Source organism: Megascapheus bottae, chromosome 3, assembly GCF_031878675.1.
Source record: "Megascapheus bottae isolate mThoBot1 chromosome 3, mThoBot2.hap1, whole genome shotgun sequence".
In the NCBI taxonomy this organism is placed as follows: Eukaryota; Metazoa; Chordata; class Mammalia; order Rodentia; family Geomyidae; genus Megascapheus; species Megascapheus bottae.
In genome coordinates this window covers 29,930,808-29,951,039 of record NC_143511.1, presented here as the reverse complement: position 1 = coordinate 29,951,039, position 20,232 = coordinate 29,930,808, and the positions used below count along the sequence as shown (strand labels likewise).

The 20,232-nt window shown below is 46.2% G+C and overlaps 1 protein-coding gene across 1 annotated transcript; it reads right to left on the bottom strand.

The window, feature by feature from the left end:
• Positions 1 to 13,033: 13,033 nt before the first annotated feature.
• Positions 13,034 to 18,720, bottom strand: LOC150065149 (spermatogenesis-associated protein 31A6-like). The gene is made up of 4 exons (XM_090329763.1): positions 18,504 to 18,720; positions 17,776 to 17,830; positions 16,974 to 17,034; positions 13,034 to 16,727 (listed from the first exon to the last, which is right to left on the bottom strand). The coding sequence occupies exons 1-4, from the start codon at positions 18,696 to 18,698 to the stop codon at positions 13,109 to 13,111; spliced, it is 3,930 nt and encodes a 1,309-aa protein (XP_090185889.1). The 5' UTR covers positions 18,699 to 18,720; the 3' UTR covers positions 13,034 to 13,108.
• Between the last annotated feature and the right edge of the window lie 1,512 nt (positions 18,721 to 20,232).

Below are 20,232 nucleotides of genomic sequence, written 5' to 3'. Positions count from 1 at the left end.
GAGGTGGAAATCTAGAGACCGAGGAGAGAAGAAAGTGCTGAGCTAGAGGGAAGGGGAGGGCTTTATTAGGCATTGTCACTCCTCTCCTTTAGGGACTTACTAGAAATCCAGGCACAAGCCTTCACTGACAATATATTGCCAAAGAAAACTCCCAGAATTCAGTTGCTCAAGAGCAACAGTGTGATTCAGATGATACAGAATCCTCTCTTTTCTCTGAAAAGTGTTGCAGTCCATGGCTGGGCCCTGACCTCACCAACTTGACAATGTTGTTGTGTGTGGAGTGGGGCTCTTGCTCCTGCTACTACTTCTCTGATTCTAGGGAAATCCATCGTCACCAACACGTGAGAGAAAGAACAAGCTTAGGGACAAACCGCCCCAAAATGGGATTTTACTCATCCATTAGAACGAATGATATTCTATAACTTGTAAAGAAATAGGAAAACTTGGAAAAAAAATCACATTAAGTAAATTAGGTCAGTCCCAAAGAGATGAAGGATCATGCTTTCCTTTATATGTGGAAGTTAGATTTAGCTTCGCAAATAAATAGGCTGGATTTGTATACAAGTGTACATAAATGTATTAAGTGAATATGGTATTTTCAAGGGAGACTGCAAATCAAACTTGAGCAAAATACAACACCAGGAAGTAAGTACTTGAAAGGCATAGAGTGGGAAGAAGAGAAGGGGGGAAAAACGTAGATGATTCCAATGTATATCCTACAAAATTAACAAGAACCAGGGAAGGGGAGAATGAGAGAGGGATGGGTAAGGATGTTGAAAGTGTTATCATTGATCAAGATATAGTGTATTCATAAACTGTTTGTTACATGGTAACACCTTTATAAAACTACTTAAAGTTAATTAAAAATGAATCTTTTCTTTAATGCTGATTCCACTTTTCCAAATCAAGTTGAAAAATAATGGAGAAGGACCTTCTCCTAGGCACTGTCAGAACAGAGCAGGGTGAGAGTGGCATAAGATAATATACTGAGCTCTCAAAACACCTGTGCGGTATGCAGCAAATGGCAGGGTTAAATCAAGTCCTGAAACTCAGCAACCCAGGACTAGACTTCTGAGAGCTGAGGACTTGAACACTCAATCCCATGTCAGAGCAGGGGCCTGAGTACCACACTTTTCCCAGCATTAGGTTGATTAGAGGACTGTTCAAGGTCCATGCAGACCTCCCATCAGAGGCTAAGCTCACCCTTGGACTCAGGAAACAAAAGCCAACCTGGGAGCTAAGAGGCACCTGAAAAGCAAGTTCCGTGGTCTAGGAAGGAGAAAGTACTTAGGTGATTTGTTATCTCATGTAGAAACCCCAATATATTTCTTAATAAAAACAGAACTTATTTTCAGCCACACAATGAGAAAAAGAAATACAGGGACACAGGGGAAGGCAAGATCATTTTATCCAGGAGCAGCATGTATCTGAACTTGTGTATGCAAAGGAAAAGAATAAAGAGGTATAAGTCCAGTTTTTCTTGTCTTTCAGCAATGTGTGGAGAAGAAAGCCCAGATGAAGAGCAAGAAGAGGGACGGGAATGTGGCCTAGTGGCAGAGTGCTTTCCTAGTATACATGAAGCCCTGGGTTTGATTCCTCAGTACCACATACACAGGAAAAACTAGAACTGGTGATACGGCTCAAGTTGTAAAATGCTAGCCTTGAAAGAAAACTCAGAGACAGTGTCCAGCCCCAAAACTGGCACACACAAAAAAAAAAGCAGGAAGAAAAGGTTTTTTTGAAAGGTAGGCTCTGTACTTTCTCACAAGGGGATATGATCGCTGATCACCGTCTCTGACAACCACAGCCAGGTCGCCAAGGATGTCAGTTTGTTCAGCCCTTAGAAGGAAATTCCTGGGGAAGAGATCAGAACTGGAGACACTTCTCAGGTTCTCTGCTTGAAATGAGGCTGTGATACACTTCCTTACAAAGCAGGAAGGGTTTAAGAAGCTGCCTTGAAATGGAGGTGTGACCTCCAGGCCCGCTTCTGGACCGAAGCACTTCTCTAAGAACTCTGAATAATAGAGATGGCATTTAAATATTAGAGATGATATGTACTTTCTCCCTGACTCACAAGGGAGGTTCTATAGGTAATGGGTGTTAGCAGATCGGGAGGTGCCTTTGTAAATAAAGAAGCACTGTCCTTTGTTTTGCCTACCTCACAATGGCACAAGTCTTGTGACCATGAACTAAGATTTGGTATCCAGTTTAAACTTCCACATTCTCTAACAAAGGGATGTTTCATTCAACCTCCTGTAAGACCCAGGATCCATCCTTCTGTCATAACCACAGTCTCTGTTTCTAGTTTGCAGAGACACATGGGAACAGCTCGAGGACATTCATGAACTAGTTTACTATGTAAAGATTTTCCATGTCTCTGTGCCTGCACTTCTACTAGTCTAGGGAATGGGATTGTCTTGGGATTGAGGAAGGCTTAAGGCTGACCTGCGATATGGCTGAAGCCACAGGATGTAGAGACGTAAGGGCTATGTAAAAATCAGGGTGTGGCTCAGTGGGTGTCATTGATAGCAGGTAATAAACCTTGCCCTTCCTTGAATAAAGGTTTTCTCTGGTTTCCTACACCCACCTAGGGAATCCATGACATCACAACTTTTTTAGTATTTCTTAAATGGAGATGTCCCGGGGGAAGTTTTCAACTCAGAATCTGTCACAGCCCAACAGTCACCTAGGCACTCTGAGGATACTTTCTCTAGCATTTTGTCCCTGAAGACTTCACCAACCCCTTTCCCCAAGTTCTCTCAACCTCTGGCCTCTACCTTGTCACAAGTACAGATGGGTTTCTCAGTTTCTGGTGGGTCACACTCATCCCAAAGTTGTATCTCAACCGCTAGACTTTGATTACTCTAGGAGAATACTTACTATGCTCACCTGCACATTCCTCTCCCCCTTCTTATTCTTGATCTGTGGCCTGCACTCCACCCAGGCATGACTCAAATTCATGTCTTCCTCCATGTAATTTCACGGAAGTCCCACCAGAAAGAACCCCACATTGCTGCTCTCCAGCCAACAGCTCTCAACTCTGACACCCTGGAGCTGCTGGAGATAGTGATTAGTAAGAGGGCAAAACTGAATGCTGGGCAGGAGAACGAGCACCCTCTGGATTCTCTGGGGAACATGATGAAGTCACTGGGCAGAGCACAAGGCACTGCCTTCCCACAGACCTTCTGGAACACAAGGAGAAAACCACAGCAGTGTCCTGATTTTCAGAAGCTATCTTCCCCTCACAGTCTTGGAGGACTACTTAGATTAGAAATGCAGCTAAGCTGCTCTGGGGCCTTCCCTTTCTGAATGGCAAGTCCCCAGTGGCCCCTGTCCAAATGTCTGGTCAGCCACTACACTTACCCTCTGTCTGATTGAACAGATTCTCTGAAAACAAATTCAGGCTAAAGTACCTCCACAATTTTTTCTACCACAGCCCTTACTAACTTATTTGGAGCAATCTCAACACTTCATTCCAATCTTGCCCTGGCCTAATCTCCCCAGTGGCTGAGTCCCAGGCCCATGCCCAGGTTCCATCTTGACACCATTCCCACCATGTCATTCACCTCCAACAAAGAGCTGTACATTTTCTGGCCTTACAAACCAGAAAAAGGCCAAATGTCCTATTCTACTTGCTGTTCAGCAGTTAGAAAATCACCTTGTAAAGAAGCACTCAAGAGAGTCATAGGATTTTACGCGCTGTGCTTAAACAGTTTCAAAAAGATTTTACTCATTATCAAGTCCCCTTGCAAAAGAGAAGCTTTCTCAGCCTTCCAAGTGATTCAGTTGGCTTGGAGTTGAGGGAAAAGCTAGAACATAATCTTCTCCAAGAGGGCTCCCACAACACCTCTATAGAACAAAATTCAAGATTCAGCTGTCTGCTGAAGAGAATTTCTCAGGAAAAGACCAGGCAGAGGACAGCATGGGTGTTTACAGAACTCCATATTTGTAGGTGATATCTGCCATAATATACTAAAGGCAACCACGGAGTGCTCAAAAGTATTTCAGAAATGGAAGAACTCCAAAAGGGACCTAGAACATTATATGAGCAGGGTAGTGAAAGAACTGGATAGGGACACAGAAAGCTTCTCAGATTTTCTAGATGCCAAAACCGAGAGAGAATTAGAAAGTGATCTGATGAAACTATCAAGTAGTGGTTCAAAATACACTTATTTGACTCATTTAAAAAGAAATGCCTAGAAGAAACCCTAAAAGCCAATCTCATCTCAAAATGGGAGCAGATCAACTGAGACCAGGGAAAGCTGCACGAGCTCCTCCCAGGAGGCTTCCCACTTGGATGCTGCCAGCCAACAGCTGCTGGAGGCGCATATCAAGAAGCTTTGGGTGAAGCACAAGTGGGGCTTGTCCCTAAAGATTCTCAAGCCCATAATCACCTTACTTTGAAAAAGGCTTCCCCTGTGCCAGTTTCCGAGGAAGCTTCACCATACCTGTCCTGTCCTGACAGTGAAGGGGGGGGGGGCGTGCATTGTAGGGAGAAGCTCTTCACAAAGTACCAAAAATGGTAGAGAAAGAAAAAGCACTGAAGGTCATACCATACAGGCTTCTCAACCACCTTCACCTTATGAAACTCAGAGGAATACTCTATAGTCACTAGTGTGGTTCCCAAAGAGGTCTCTCCAACTTCTCTAACTGGAGGGGAAGGTAGACTGCTTTCTAAGTCTAGATCTCACAGCCTAGTAGGAAGAACCTGGCACCATGACATTGTGTCAGAACCACAGGGAAGCAGTCCAGAGCCAACTACAAGCCCAGTAATGGGCATGTGTGAGACAGAAGACAAAGGAAGCCTCTGCCAGTGTATCCATATTAGAAGTCTTTGTTGAATCCACAACTGAAAAGACTGAAGATCTCAGTGAACTGGCAGACGATGAAGAGCAACAGCCCACTAACTTGACAGTCAATAAGGACTCCAATAATTTGAACCTCAGAAATTTAGAACTTCAGGGGACCATTCAAACACAATTACCCTCCAGAATTTCTATTTCCAGGCATCCAGGAAGAGCAGTGCAATACAAGCAAAAGTCCTCCTATTGAAGTTTTCCTACAGAACTCAGATGCTGATGCATTCCTGCAAGCTTGTGCCCTGAGGTGCTGTTTGCCACAAACATGCTACCTCCCATCCACTTCTTATGAGATAAGCTCTGCAATACCAAGAATAGGACACATGAAGAAGCAGCAAGAGGTCAAGACATCCAACCTCCAGGGTACATGGCATAGCAAAAACTTTCATAGGCCTGATGAAAAAGAGAGCTGTGAAAGGCCCAAAACTAGGATGCAGAAGGAAAACCTGCAGGAATGAGGTCCTTATAAGGCCAGGAGCTGAGCCCCTTCTGCCCAGGTCAGGAAAACAAGAACTATGAAGAAGAACTCTTCCCTGTCTATATCAGACAAAGGATAGCATTCTCCAAAGAATCATTTCAGAAACCAGATAAAGAATTTTTATACCATTTTTTCCTACTAAAGACAAAACTCACTACAAAATTCAGAATAACTCACTGCAAATTCACAGATTCAGTCAGCCAGGACCCAGAAGCAAGACTTAACCACAAGTAGAATGTTCAAGGGCAGTGGAGTTCCTGAAGCCCAAACACTCATGAGCACTGTTGGGTGAATCCTAGAGAAGAAAATGGGATTGCAACATGAGTCTTCTGCCTCCTAGAAAACTTTGCACAAACAAGAATTTCAGACTCCTGTTAAGACATTTCCACTGCCATCAACTAACCACTCTCACTACCACATGGCTTCTTCCTACTTAGAAAAAAGCCAAGTGAACAACCACAGGGTCTCTTTTCCCCACACCAGCCCCACTGGCCACAGCCATTCTGTCAGTAGCCAGGAGAGTCACAGACTGTGACAACCCTGGGACAAACTTGCCTCTCAGAAAGCCTGTGTCTCCAGTCAATCATGCCTGTCAGCATAGGCAAAGGGGGATAAATATCTTAAGGCTAGTATATCCCCTGCTCACGCATACCATGCTTCTCACATAATTCCTCATGAGTTATGTTTTCCTCAGGAAAAATTCAAGTACATACATAGCAAATCTCTTCGTGTATAAGCACATCCTCTGCAAACTGACGATGTCTCCTCAATTGTGCCTTGCTTCTTAATACATACTTTACTCTCATGAGACGTTGTGTCTTTTCTTTGTGCCACCACTTGGGGGTACGGATGGTATGCGGTCTGCCTTAAAGCAGCTCCTAGAAGAGATGAGCACATGAGATGATGCGACTGATGCCTCACTATCACCCCAGATCTCTCTTGTACCATAAGAATCTTTCATTCAAAACTATAAAATAAACTTTAGAAAGCCTTTGTGATTCATCAGGATGAGGAAATTTGTGAAGAGAGCTTACTAAGATGTTCTTCAACCTGATGAACTCTGTTCAGTTGGAACATCTTCTGTACACCTTGCTGGCTATGCAGTGTGGACAGAGGTATTGACTAACAATGCCTATATTTGTCCTATATCTGCCACTAACACTTCTCTGGGAATCTTCCCAGAGGCTGTCTCAGCCACTGGATAAAGGCCTGCAGAGAAAGTAATGGGGCCATTCATGTCTGGTGATTTCACTGATTCTGTTCTTCCTCCTTGGGCCACTGGATTTTGGGTCACAGTTGTGAGCATGAATAATAGATAAGCAGGCATATTGGTGAGGGTAATGAGCACAGAACCTAGGTCAGGGAGGAGCATCTAGCAGGTAGGGCCATCTGAATAACCTGGCGAGAGACTAAGGGCCAGCCTAGTAGATCAAGGGACAGCTGGCACCAGGGACCTAGGCCTGGCCAGGCAGCTCTCAGGGCAGTTTGGGACAACCAAGGGTCAGTTAGGGTCTCAGAGCAGCCCAGGAGGGTACCTAGGACCAACCCAGGTGTCAGGGAAGCCTGGGGCTAGAGACAAGGTCTAGGCAGTGTCTGGTGGGGAACCTAAAGCAAGAGACTGACCTGACCATCGGATATGTCTCAGGATGGCCTGGGGCCAGGAAAGTCTTAGGGCAGCTCAGGTGACAGGCTAGCTTGGATCTCCTTGAGGGAGGGAGCTAAGAGTAAGCCAGGGTCTCAGGTCAGCCTGTGGCTAGAGGACTGAGGGCTGAGGTGGTTTCAGGGAATCCCCGGCCAAGGGGACAAGTGCCTGCTGGAATCTCCAGGAAATACCACCACCACCACCACCACCACCACACCCAGGAAGAGGTGATGGTCAATAATGGTTTCAGGCAAATCCTGAACAAACCGCTGGCGAAGGCTCTCAGGATAACAGGACTGAACAGCTGGGGATCCATCATGGGTCTCCAGGCACCCAAGGGGGGCGGGGGGGGGGGGGGGGGGCAGGGAAGGAGGAGGTGGGGAACCACCTCCATTCAATGCATCATGGGGGCAAAGGTCTGGTGGGGTTCTCGGGGAGGCCAGAGTGGCCAGGACTTGCTGGGTGGGTCTCCCAGGACTGCAGCACCAGAAGCTGAGGTTTGGCCTTGAGATCGTGCCCTAGATTCAGTGACCCCCCCCCCCCCCCCCCCCCCCCCCGGGAAGGGGGGGAGGGCCACGTGCCGCCGCCCCCCCCCCTCCGCCCCCTGCCCCGTGGACCACCTGCCTGCCTCCCGCTCCCTGCTCGGCCACGTGCTGGAGGCCACCAGCGGCGGACCTGCAGTGGCTACCGCTCCACACGGCCGGCCATGCTTCTGTCCACCCGCACTAGCTGCCCGCTGGCCGCCATGCTGGAACCCCTCACCCCGCTCTTGAACATGCGGGCTTCCTCCGGCCCCGCCCCGGAGCCCGGTGCCTGGCAGCCTCCAGATGCCACTGTCCCCCCCCCCCCCCACCACCGCCGCCTGTCCGTTTCAGGGGCCCCCAGAGGCCAACCGCCACCCAACGGTTTCCACGGCTGGACTCCGGCTCCTCGGCCTCCGCCTTGGTCCACCGGGCCGCTCTTACCGCAGCCGCTCCCATCATCCTCCCCCCCCCCACCCCGGCCCCCGGCTGCTTGCACCACCCGACAGCGGTGGCCTCCACGTGCACCAGGCCGCCACCTGCCCGCCCCGCGGCCATGGCTGCTTGGCCTGCTTCGGCTGGGGTAGGGGGGGGCTGCCGCCCTGTGGGCCCTCTCCACCCACTTCCGGCCTATGCTCCGCCCCCATCCCACACACTATCGCGAGATTGACAGTCGTGCTCTAGGGGAGATTGGATACATCAATGTCCACCCTGAGCTCCCCTGCAGGCTGTGTCCACCCAGGATCAGACAACACAGCGCTTGTACCTGCCTCGATCACATGGAGGGATGTGTGGAGAATACCGAGTAAACCACAGATTACCAATCCTTTCTTGATATTAGAAGATTTCTGAAACAAAATGTCACTACAGGTATCTTTCTGAGTCAAACACTAAATCTTATCCTATGGATCCCTGTGGTCTGTTAAGTTTCTGATAAAACATGAATAAGCCACATGAATCTATTTTTCAATAATACAATCAGATGCTATTTGTTTTTGGGGGGGTGCTTTTTGTTTTTTCTGTTTTTTGGTTTTTTTTTTTTTTTTGCCAGTCCTAGGCTTGAGCTCAGAGCCTGAGCACTGTCCCTGGATTTTCTCAAGGCTAGAGCTCTACCACTTCAGCCACAGCACCACTTCTGGCTTTTTGCTATGTATGTGGTATCGAGGAATTGAACCCGGGTCTTCGTCCATGCTAGGCAAGCACTCTACGACTAGGCCAAACTCCCAGCCCCTCAGGTGCTATTTGGCTGTATGTGGTTGCATATCTTTTCTCCCTGCAGAACACTTGCCATTGCTTCCATGTAACAGTACATTTGAATCAGCCAAAGCTACATTTTGGTGGCTTCAATATATTTCTCCAAACTGCCTGAAGATTTAGCTTTGGGGATTATTTTGTGGGAAGACTAATATTTAGGGCCACGGAAGTTTGGGCCTTGGCTGCCAGGGGAGACTATTAAGAAAGGTATGAGGGGAAAATGGAATGGGCTTCTCACTTAAACTGCTCATGAAGTTCGTCCATGCTTGACTTCAACCAATGATATGCCTTTAGGGAAGTCAGTTCAATCCCTGGGACCCCTGTATACCCAAGAGGAAAAGTACAGGCTGCTCTGCTAAGCACATCCATGTTCCCAAAGGTCCTCTTCCAAACAAAATAGCAGCTGTGCCTGTGGAGAACTCTCCATTCTGAAATGCCTATGATGCTCCTCAGGAGCTTGGAATTTTAATTTTATCCTTCCAAGTCTAGGAACGCCTACACCGTTTGCATGGTCTCAGAGAAAAGCTTGCAAATGCACAAAACATGTAGAGAGGGCTGCAAAGAAAACCAATGATACTGAAGTGAAGTGATTGAGTCGAAATTGCTATGTGATAGGTACCCATACTTATTAACCTGCACATTTTAAAAAAAAATCAGATGGTTAGTGTGTCATGTTGAAGAGAAGAGCAAACAGTATCAGCCAGCGTGGAGACTGTAGTTACCTTGGTAACAGACACAAGTGGTGCTGACAACACCCAGCACTGGAGAAGATGCTGAGCCAGAGGCCATAGGTAATGAAACTGGGGACAACTCCCTAATATGCCAATACTGGGGCTTGAACTCTAGGCCTGAATGCTATCCCTGTCATACTCAATCACTTGAGCCACAGCTCCACTTCTGCTTTCTTTTTCCCTTGGTAGTGATGATTACTTGGGAGTCTCAGAGACACTTTTCTGCTTAGGCTAGCTTTGAACTATGATTGTCAGATATCAGCCTCCTGAATAGCTATCATAGGCATGCACCAACAATTGCTTTCTTAGATGCTTTTGATGTTTTGTAGCCATTTTATGTTCTATATGATAATATCTTTAAATATACTCAACTTTTACTTTAAATTTTTATTAGCATCAGTTAGTTTTCTTGATAACCATTCTTGGTGTCGTTTTGATTTGTACTTCCTTTATGGCTAAGAATGTTGAACAACTACTCATATATTTGTCACTTTACTATGTTTGAAAACAGATGATGAAAGTGTTATGTTTTGTTGGTCATTGAGAATGAAATGTAATGTGCTAAAAAAAAATACTGTATAGGGCTGGGAGTTTGGCCTAGTGGTAGAGTGCTTGCCTAGCATGCATGAAGACCTGGGTTCAATTCCACGGTACCATATGCATAGAATTTTAATAAGCTAGAAGTGGTGCTGTGGTGCTGCGGCACAAGTGGTAGAGCTCTAGCCTTGAGAAAAGTCCAAAGATGGGACTCAGGCCCTGAGTTCAAGCCCCACAACTGGCAAAAAAAATGTACAGACCTGGAGATCTTTTTTTTTTTTTATAATTTTCTATTGTGATTAATAGAAGGGTTATATTATATTCACCAGATAGAAGGTGCATAACTTCACAAACATTGATACCCTTTCTCATGTCATGGTCCCCATTTCCCTCCCCAGCTTATCTTGATTTCCCCCTTCCTTATCCAATTTCAAATTACCAATTAAGCACATATAACATATATCAGATAACAAGGTAAAATACTGTAACAATATGAGATAACCAAGGGACAGCAAAAGAGATGAGAGATAACATAGTACATTAAGGAAAACAGTCAATCATTATATGGCTTTTGTTTCCTTATCCTGGAGGTCCTTACATTTAGTGTCATACTATTTGGCCTTATGTCTCTAGATTTTGTTCTATGGTAAATGTCTGCTAGGAGAGCCCAAGGTTTCTACTGATTATGACAAATGAGGGAGACTATTGGGCCTATGTTCCTTTGAGTCTGGCTTACTTTACTTAATATGATTTTTTTCTAAGTCTTTCCATGTTCTTACTAATAGGGCGATGCTGCATAGAATTCCATTGTGTATAAATACCACATCTTGTTGATCCACTCATAAACTGCAGGACATCTGGGTTGGTTCCATATCTTTGCTATGGTAAATAGTGCTGCAATGAACATCATTGTGCTAGTGGATTTAGTATGCCCTTGTTTCTGGACGATTGGGTAAATGCCAAGTAATGGAATTGCTGGGTCATAGGGGAGCTCTATGTTTAGTCTTTTGAGGAACTGCCATACTGCTTTCCATAGTGGAATGAGTTTGTACTCCCACCAGCAGCGTAGTAGTGATCCTCCTGGCCACATCCCCTCTAGCATCTGTTATTAGTTTTCTTGATCCTGGCCATTCTAACTGGAGTGAGTTGGAATCTTAGAGTTGTTTTGATTTGCATTTCTTTTATGACCAGAGATGTCGAGCATTTCTTCATGTGTCTATAGACCATTTTTATTTCTTCAGAGAAGACTCTATGTCTTAGGCCCATCTTTTAATGGGATGGTTGTTACTTTGGAGATTAGTTTTGGAGTGATTCAATTTTTTGAGCTGTTGATATATTTTAGATATGAGGCCTTTGTCCATTGATAATTTACATATCTATTAGTTTAAAACAATTATATTTGATTCAAATCGTATCACAATAAATGTTTTCATATAGTATTTCTTAATCATAATAGTATTCCTATCTTTTCTTCAGAACCCAATGCAGTTGCTCTATGGTCCTGATATGAAGCAGACTCAAATCACAGTAAACACACACACAAATTTCCCTAAAGTTATGTTCCTCATGTGCCTCAAAAACATATTTGAACTGAAAGGGGCAAGTGATTATTTCTGTAATTTCATTTTATTTATAAATGTGATGTACAGCGGGTCTAAAGTTACGTAAGTCAGGTAAAGAATGCATATATTTTTAGAAATTTGTCATCACTGGCCTCACTCTATCCCAAATTTTCCTTCTCATTGTCACTCATCTTAAGTTCTACAGTTTAACATAGAGTGACATTCTATTTTAAAGCCAGCATTTTTCCAACTATGTAACCAAAGGGTCCTGCAGATATATTATGGACAAAGGTTAATAGGACAAAGGTAACAAGAATGTGCCATGTTTTAAAACATAGAACTCTTTACTAATGATATCATTCATTGAATGCCAAAACTTGTCTAAAATGATAGCTGCTCTTAGGAGGCACTACATGACAGAACAAGCTTGGACAGATGATGTGTCATCGGATGGAATGGGAAACCATATTCTTTCCCTGGAGTCAAGAGGTCCACATAAAACCCCACACATATTCTCAGTGTTGTCAATAGCATTCAGGAAGTGAAGATTTGAATTTTTCAAAACCAGCTGGGATTATACAGATACTTTACTAAACATACTCTGTTTGGGTGTATCAACAAAATGCTATTAGAATTTACGTGAAAATCATGTGTTGTATCTTCACAGTGCCTAGCCTCTCAGTGTCGTTTCTGGTATAGACTGCCTGAATCCATAGAAGAAACACAAACTTGTTTCCTGTAAAGCATTCCAGTTCAAGGTTGATGAAGTTTAAAAGATTATCCAGGTATGTTGCTAGGCACGATTAGTTCATGCCTGTAATCTTTACTCAGGAGCTGAGATCCAAGGATCACTGTTCAAAGCGACCCTGGGCAGAAGATCCAGATTCTGAAAACTGTGACACTCACCTCCAATTAACCTCCAGAAAACACAGACGCTGTGGCTAAAGTGGTAGAGTGCTAGACTACACTATTCTCTAACCCTGATTAAGGTCTTGGATCCCAGTAAAGGGAACAGTTAAAGGATGCAGAAGCTAACTCCTAAATCCTCAATAAATCAGTTGTTAACATTCTAGATGACACACAGGCCTGCTGCTATGCTTTCTGGGAATTCAATGACAAACTCAAGTGACCCAAGTCAGAGCAATAGGATCCCTAGACAAGAAGGGCAGAATTGCTTTCCTTACAGACCCCTAGCATCCAGGGGTTGCCCAATCTAAGTCATGCAGAACAGCCTAGTAAGCTATCACCCCATGCATCCAGATCCTAGGGAATACTGCAGACTTTCTGAAAAGGCTGTAGTGACTGAATGGGCACATTCAAATAAGGGCTTTTAGCTGACAGTCATCAGTGGCATTGTATCATGTGTCCACCCCAGCCACACCTGCTTAGAGGAAGACCACAAACTACCCATCCCTCTCCCAGACGAAGGCACTGAAGGAAGCCACTGCATGCATTGAGCGTGAAGACTGTATTAAACACTCCACATTTGAGGAGGGAGACGTCATCAGTACCCAGCCAATGTACTCACACACAAAAAACAGGCTTGCGGTGCACGGGCTGCAATTTCTCATGAGAAAAATGGACCTCACAAGGAACCAAGTGAGCAGCATGGCATGCATGGCTGACCATCAAACGGCTAAGACGACAGTGTCGTGGGCAGTGGATACGCTGGCCTGAGACATTCATCCCTTTTGGTCTGTGCTGGCAGGCATGACTGATTAGAGACACTGGCTTTCGGGGAGGCAAGTCTGTCCCAGGGTGGTGATAGTGTGAGACCCTGCTCTCATGGACAGGGTGCCTGGGGCCAATGGGGCTGGTTTGGGGAAAAGACGCCCTGGTGTTCTTTACTTGGCTTTGTTGTGGGTAAGGAGGAGCCAAGTGGTGGTGGGAATATCCAGCTGTGGGGGCCGGAACTTCATGTAAAGTTTTCTTAGATGCAGAAGGCTCCTGTGGAAGGCCCAGTTTTTCCTCTAGGATCCTTCCTACAGTGCTCATAAGCATCTGTGCTTCAGGCACTCCACTCTGTCTGAGCGTTCTGCTTGTGGATAAGTCTTGCTTCTTAGTATTGGCCGACTGGATCTTGGGGTTTTGCTGGCAGTCTGCCTGACTTTTAGCTTTAGAGGAAAATAATGCCATAAAAAAATTCTTGATCCGATTTCCAAAATGAATCTCTGGAGGATGCTGTTCTTTCTCTGACGCAGATAGGGAAGAGTTCTTCCTTGCACTTCTTGCTTTCCTGACCTGGGCAGGAGAGTTCAAATTCTGTCCTTGTGAGGGCCTTGTTCCTGCAGGCTTTGCTTTCTGTATTCTGGGCCTCTCACAGCTCTTTGCTTCTTCGGGGCCATGAAACACCTTGCTGTACCATGGGCCATCGGTGATGGAGGTCTTAGGTTCTTGCTTTGTGCTGTGCCCTCCCGTTCGTAATGGAGAGCTTAACTCATAGATAGTGGACGTGCTGCTTCTGGAAAAGTTCTGTGAGCTACTCAGAGAACTCTGTGAAGCCAGCACGTTGGTGCCAAGCAGCACGTCGGGTCCACATTCTTGCAGGAAGGTGTCAGCGTCGCAGTCCTGCAAGTTATCATCAAAAGGTGGACTTTCACTTGTACTGCTAGATTCTGCCTGGTCTTTCAGGCATGAACCTGGTGGATGCCTAGCAATCGAATTTCTGGAGGGTAATGGCGTTCGAGTGGTCCTCAGAAATTCTAAAAGGTTCAGATTTTGTAAGTCTTTGTTGACTGACCAGTTAGTGGGCTGTCTCTCTTCCACCTCAGCCATTTCAATGGGATCTTCAGTCATGTCAGATGCAAAGATCTCTCGTATGGACATACCATGGCAGAGGCTTTCTTTCTCCTGTGTCTCACATATGCCCATTATTGGGCTGGTATTTGTCTCTGGACTGCTTCCCTCTGATCCTGGCACAATGTCCTGGTGCCAGGTACTTCCTAAAAGGCTACACGTTTTGGAATTGGAGAGCAGTCCCTCTTTTTCTCCAGGTGGAGAGACCACTGAGGGATCACAGTGGTGACTACCCAGTGTTCTGCTCAGGGTTTCACGTGGTGGTGCTTGAGGAGGCTGTGTGGTATGACCTGATTTTTCTCTCCCTGGCATTTTTGGCAATTTGTCCAGAGCTTCTTCCTGGAATGCATCCCCCTTAGAGGTGAGATTGGCCCTGAAGTCACAACAGGCCAGGTGTGGAGAAGCTTCCTGGGAAATGGCCACAGGGAGAGCCTTTTTTAAAGTAAGGTGATTTATGGGCTTGAGAATCTTTAGGGACAAGCCCCACTTATGCTTCACCCAATGCTTCTTGATATGTGCCTCCAGCAGCTGTTGGGTGGCAGCATCCAAGAGGAAAGCCTTCTGGGAGGAGCTCGTGCAGCTTTCCCTAGTGTCCAAGGATGCTTCTGTACCAGTAATGCTGGAGCTGGAGTTTTCAAGGGGGGCCAAGGCATGGTCTGTTGAGCCCCTGGAATGACTAACATGCAAAGGGACCTTGTCCCTGTTGATCTGATCCCATTTTTTTATTAAATGGGCTCTTAGGGCTTCTCCTAGACTATTCATACCTGAATAAATTGGGGGAAAATATTGAGAATCACTATGTGATGATCTCATCACGTCATTTTCTAATTCTCTCAGCGTGTTAGCTTGCACACCATCTGCTGAGGAGCTTTCTGCATCCCTGTCCAGTTGTGTGGCTACCCCAGTGCTGTGATGTTCCAGGTCCTTTCTGGAGTTCCCCCATTGCTGGGATGCAGAGCTCTCTGAGGTTCCCCTCTCTTGCCTTCTGCAGCAAACGTCTACATTCCTGGAGTTCTGTGAACACCCTGGCTTGTCCTCTGCCTGGTCTGTTACTCGGGATTTCTTCCCAGAAAACACCTGGATCTCACAATTTCTTTTATGGAGGTGCTGGATGAGCCTCTCTTGGAGGTGGTTTTCCAGCTTTTTCCTCATTTCAAAGCTGATGAATTCACCCGGAATCTTGATAAATTCTCTCTGGTGTAAGTGGCCCTGATCTTGTGTAAAGGCCTTGAGAGACTGATTGACCACAGCGGGTAGAATTCTCTGACTTTCCAGGTGCTTCCTGGCAAGGTGATGTTCTAGGTGTTGGACAACAGGTGGGACTGTACAGGAATTCACTGGAGGTGAATGAGAGGATAGGACCGGCATATAGGATGGGACATGGGCCTGAGCTTGGCTGTCAGCCAGTGGTAGAGGCTGAGGCCAGGTCAAGGCAGGAGTGTAGTTTTGTGATTGGCTGAAGTGCTGCAGTAAGGGCTGGGGTGGAAAGTGCTGTGGAAGTACATTATCTTGGTCTTGTGCTGGCATGAAATTATAGAAAGTATTGAATAAAACAGAGGGTAAGACTAGTGGCTGCCCAGACATTTGGACAGGAGCCACCAGGGACTCGCTGTGCAGAAAGGGAAGGCCCCAGAACAGCTGGCTGCATTTCTGTAAGACCATGGGGAGAAGCAGCTCCGGAGACTCAGGGAGCTGCTGGGATTCTCCCTTGGTGTTCCAGAAGGCCTGTGGGATGGCCGCGTCCTGGGCCCTGCCCAGTGACTTCATCATGTTCCCCAGAGAATCCAGAGGGTGTTCTTTCTCCTCCCCAGCGTTCTCCTTAGCCCTCTTACTAATCACTACCTCCAGCAGCTCCAGGATGTCAGAGTTGAGGGCTGGGCTAGGAGAAGGCACCCGAGAGCTGTTGGTTGGAGAGCCGCTCCGTGGGGTGCTTTCTGGTGGAACTTCCCTGAAGTTAGATGGAAGACCCGAGTTTGAGTCATGGCTGGGTGGAGTGCAGGCCACAGGTGGAGGAGAAAGAGAACGGGGAGGAGAAAGAGAACGGGGAGAAGGATGTTGTAGAGGAATCAACAGCTCTGGAGGCTGAGGCGCAGTGTGGTGTGACTGTGTCTCAGCAGGAACTGAGGAACATGTCTGGACTGGTGACAAGGTAGAGGCCAGAGGCTGCAAGCCCTCGTGGGAAGGAGCTGGGGAAGCCTTTGGGGACGCAGTGCTGGAGAAAGCGTCCTCTTCACAGTGTCCAGCTGCCGGGTGGGCTGCAGCAGCCGCTGATTTGACAACTTCACCTAGGGTGTCTCCTTTTAATAAGTGCCTGGAGCTGCTGTTGTCACTGAGCTTCCCTAGGTGGCTGCAGGAGACAGAGACAAACTTTCTTCAGCATCTGATAGGCCCAGGAGGATGGGCAATTGTGACTACCTGCTGTCTACCTACTGAAGCACACCCTGCCATCTTTTACACAGCCCCTAGACTTCTCTGTATCCCACATCTTCCTATCAGTGCCATCCTGTGCCAACCCGAAGTCTTCCTCAACCCCGAGATAACCCCATTCTCTAGAGAAGAAATGCAGGCTCAGTCACAAGAGGAAAATCCTTACCTGGTAAGAAGGGAAACTAGATCGTGAATGTCCTCAAGCTCTTCCTGAGTGTCTCTGCAAGCTAGAAACACACACTGTGGTTATGGCAGACATGGGAGAACCCCTAGATTTTACAGGAGGGGGAATGAGACATTCCTTTGTTAGAGACCATGGAAGATCCACTGGATCTCAAATTTTTATTCATGGCCACAAGGCAGGTTCCAGTGCTAAGAGGGCTTAGAGAGGGGTAGTGCTTCTTTATTTACAAGGTGCTTTCAACTCTGCCAAACTATGGCCTACAGAAACTCTCTTGAATCGGAAGGAAAAGGATCTCATGCGTATTATAATTCTTAGGGATGTGAGTTTGTCCACACTGGGACTTGGAGGTCACACCTCCCTATCTAGGCAGGCTTGCCTCAGCCTCCTAGCCCTCCTTTGTGACACACCTCCTTCTCAAGGAATCCTGTCTCATACATAGTCTCTTGAGTTCCTCCCCATGTGACAGACCTCACTCTCCAAGGAATGTTACCTCACTTTGCCTTTTGGCCATTCCTCCCTTTGTGACTCATCTCCCTATCAAGGCAGTGTTACCTCATACATAGCCTCTTAACTCCTCCCACTTTGAGACACACCTCACTATTGAGGCAGTTACCTCACAGCCTCTGAGCCCCTCCCTACTTTGTGATGAAGCATATCAGCTTCATTCCAAGGGGATTTCTGATTACTTTCCTTCTAAAGGCTACCCAAAAACTGACATCCTTGGCATCCTGGCTCTGGTTGTCAGAGTCAGAGATTTCCCCTTGAGACAAAATGCAGAACTTACCTTTTAGAGCACTTTTATTCTTTCTCCTCATCTGGCCTCTCTTCTCCACATGATGCTGAGAGATGAGAGAGACAGGATTTAGACCTCTTTTCTCCTTTCCCTAGAGAAGTTCAGATACGTGCTGTTCCTGGATAAAATGCTGCTCTCTTCCTTTGTCCCTGCATTGTCTTTCCCCATATTTAGTGTGGCAAATTATTTCTGCTTTCACAGGACCACACACCCAGGTTTCCAGGTTCCCCCAGCTTCCTGTTTTTTGCATGTTGACCTTAGCCTCTGCTGGGAGCTTTGTGTGGGCTTGGAACAGCCCTGTAAGCAACCTAACACTGGGTAAAAATGTGGTACTCAGGTCCTTGGTGTGACATGAGGTTGAGAGTCCAAGTCCCCTCCCTCTCAGGAGCTCTGCTCTGGGATGCTGAGTTTCAGGGTTTTGGCTTTCTAAGGAATTGCACTTTGAAATCTCCCTTGAATCTATCATTTTTCAGTGAATACATTTCTATACACTTGCACACCACCGAACATATGTGTGAGTTGTAAGCTAAATCTAGCTTCCACATATAAAGGAATACATGATCTTGTCTCTGACCCTGCTTAATTCATTAATTTTTCCAAGTCTGCTTTCTTCACAAATTGTACAGTATGATTCCTTCTAATGGATGAGTAAAATTCCATTATATATGCATATATATGTATATGTCCATCTTTGGGTGGTCTGTCCCTGGGGTTCTTACCTTCCTCATCTTGTTCTTTCGCACAGGAGTGGGTGAGGGTGGATTTCCCTTGAAGCAGGGCAGGAGCAGTAGCAGGAGGAAGAGCCCCACTCCACACACAATGGCAAGGGACATGTCCATTGCCAAGGTGGTGAGGTCGGGGCTCAGCCAGGGGATGGCAAGGCTTTTCAGTGAAGAGAGGGGATTCTCCATCATCTGAATCGCACTATTGCTCGTGAGCAACTGAGCTCTGGGCATTTCCTTTGGCAACATATAGTCAATGAAGGCTGACATCACAGAGGCCTGCTTTGCAGTAAGTCACAAAGGGGGAGGGGTGATGCATAACAAAGCCCTCCCCCTGCCTCTAGCTCAGCACTTCCTTCCCTCCTGGGCCTCTAGATTCCCACCTCCAAGTTCACCTGCTTGGCCTGTGAGAAGCAGACCTCAGTCCATTTCTTGAGCCTTCCCCCTTGAACCCAGACATTAGCTGTTCTTGGAGATCACTGTTTGAAATCTGCATTTTTCATAGTTTTATAAATTTTTTTCTTAGCTCTGGAATGTGTTGTTTCACTTGACTTTGTAATTTCTAGATCACCTCTGTGTGCAGTTTCCAACTTTCCCATGTAACTGGAAATTCAGTTCTCTGAATTCAGTATCAATTCACAAGTAGTAAGATTAGTGTCAAGCAAAATAAAGGTGTAGTAATTTGCAGGGAACTTGAGAACTATTTGAGCTACTATGTGAGGAAGAATAGCAGTGGGAAAAGGACAGCTGTTACAGAGAGGACCAGGTTGCATGGACTTTCAGATGGACTTCAGTGCTGAGTCCTGGCATGTAGCCGAATGGTGGGTCTTGGGCCTATTTCTAAACGTGCTGCCCCGGTCTCTGGAGATGTATTCCTTCAGTACCCTGGTAAGCGAGCTCAGGATAAGACAGTGATGACTTTGCCTGGAGTAATAAAAACCATCCTGAATTTCCTGTCCTAATACTTCACCGATCAGCCTATTTAGATGATGGTTCCTGTTATATTTTCCCCACTCTCATTTTTATCCACTAATGTCTTTGAAAAGGGGTATTTTGCCAGGCACTGTGGCTCACACCTGTAATCCTAGCTAGCTACTCAAGAGGCTGAGATCTGTGGATCATGGTGCAAAGCTATACTGGGCACTAAAGTCTTTGAGCCTCTTTGTCTCAAATTAATCACAAGAAAACTGGAAGGGGCGCTGTGGTTCAAGGGGTAGGGCAGTAGCCTTGAGCTGAAGAGCTCAGGGACAGTGCCCAGGCCCAAAGTTCAAGTACCACAATGGACAAAAAAAAAAAAAGGTGGGGGATGGTGGGTGGGTAATTGTACATGCCTGACTCCTTCCTGTTGAAATGAGTAATATCCTAGATGACCTGGTGTCTCACATCTATAATCCCAGCTAAGCAGGAAACAGAGATAGAAGATTAAAGTTCAGGGGCCGGGAGTTTGGCCTAATGGTTAAAGTGCCTGCCTAGCATGCACGAAGACCCGGGTTCGATTCCTTGGTACCACATACATAGAAAAAAGCCGGAAGTGGTGCTGTGGCTCAAATGGTAGAGCTCTAGCCTTGAGAAAGTCCAAGGACAGTGCTCAAGCCCTGAGCTCAAGCCCAGGACTGGCAAAAAAAAAAAAAGATTAAAGTTCATTCTAAGCTCAAAATCCAAAAAATTATATTGCCATATATTCTGCAAATAATAGCAAATGACCACGACCTAAAAATGTATCAAT

Excerpts from the sequence above, each read along its gene's own strand:
- LOC150065149 (XM_090329763.1), bottom strand. The coding sequence starts at position 18,698 with ATGATGGAGAATCCCCTCTCTTCACTGAAAAGCCTTGCCATCCCCTGG. Across the intron at positions 17,035-17,775 it reads GAATAAAAGTGCTCTAAAAG|CTTGCAGAGACACTCAGGAA; the intron begins GTAAGTTCTGCA and ends GTGTGTTTCTAG. Across the intron at positions 16,728-16,973 it reads CTAGTTTCCCTTCTTACCAG|CCACCTAGGGAAGCTCAGTG; the intron begins GTAAGGATTTTC and ends TGTCTCCTGCAG.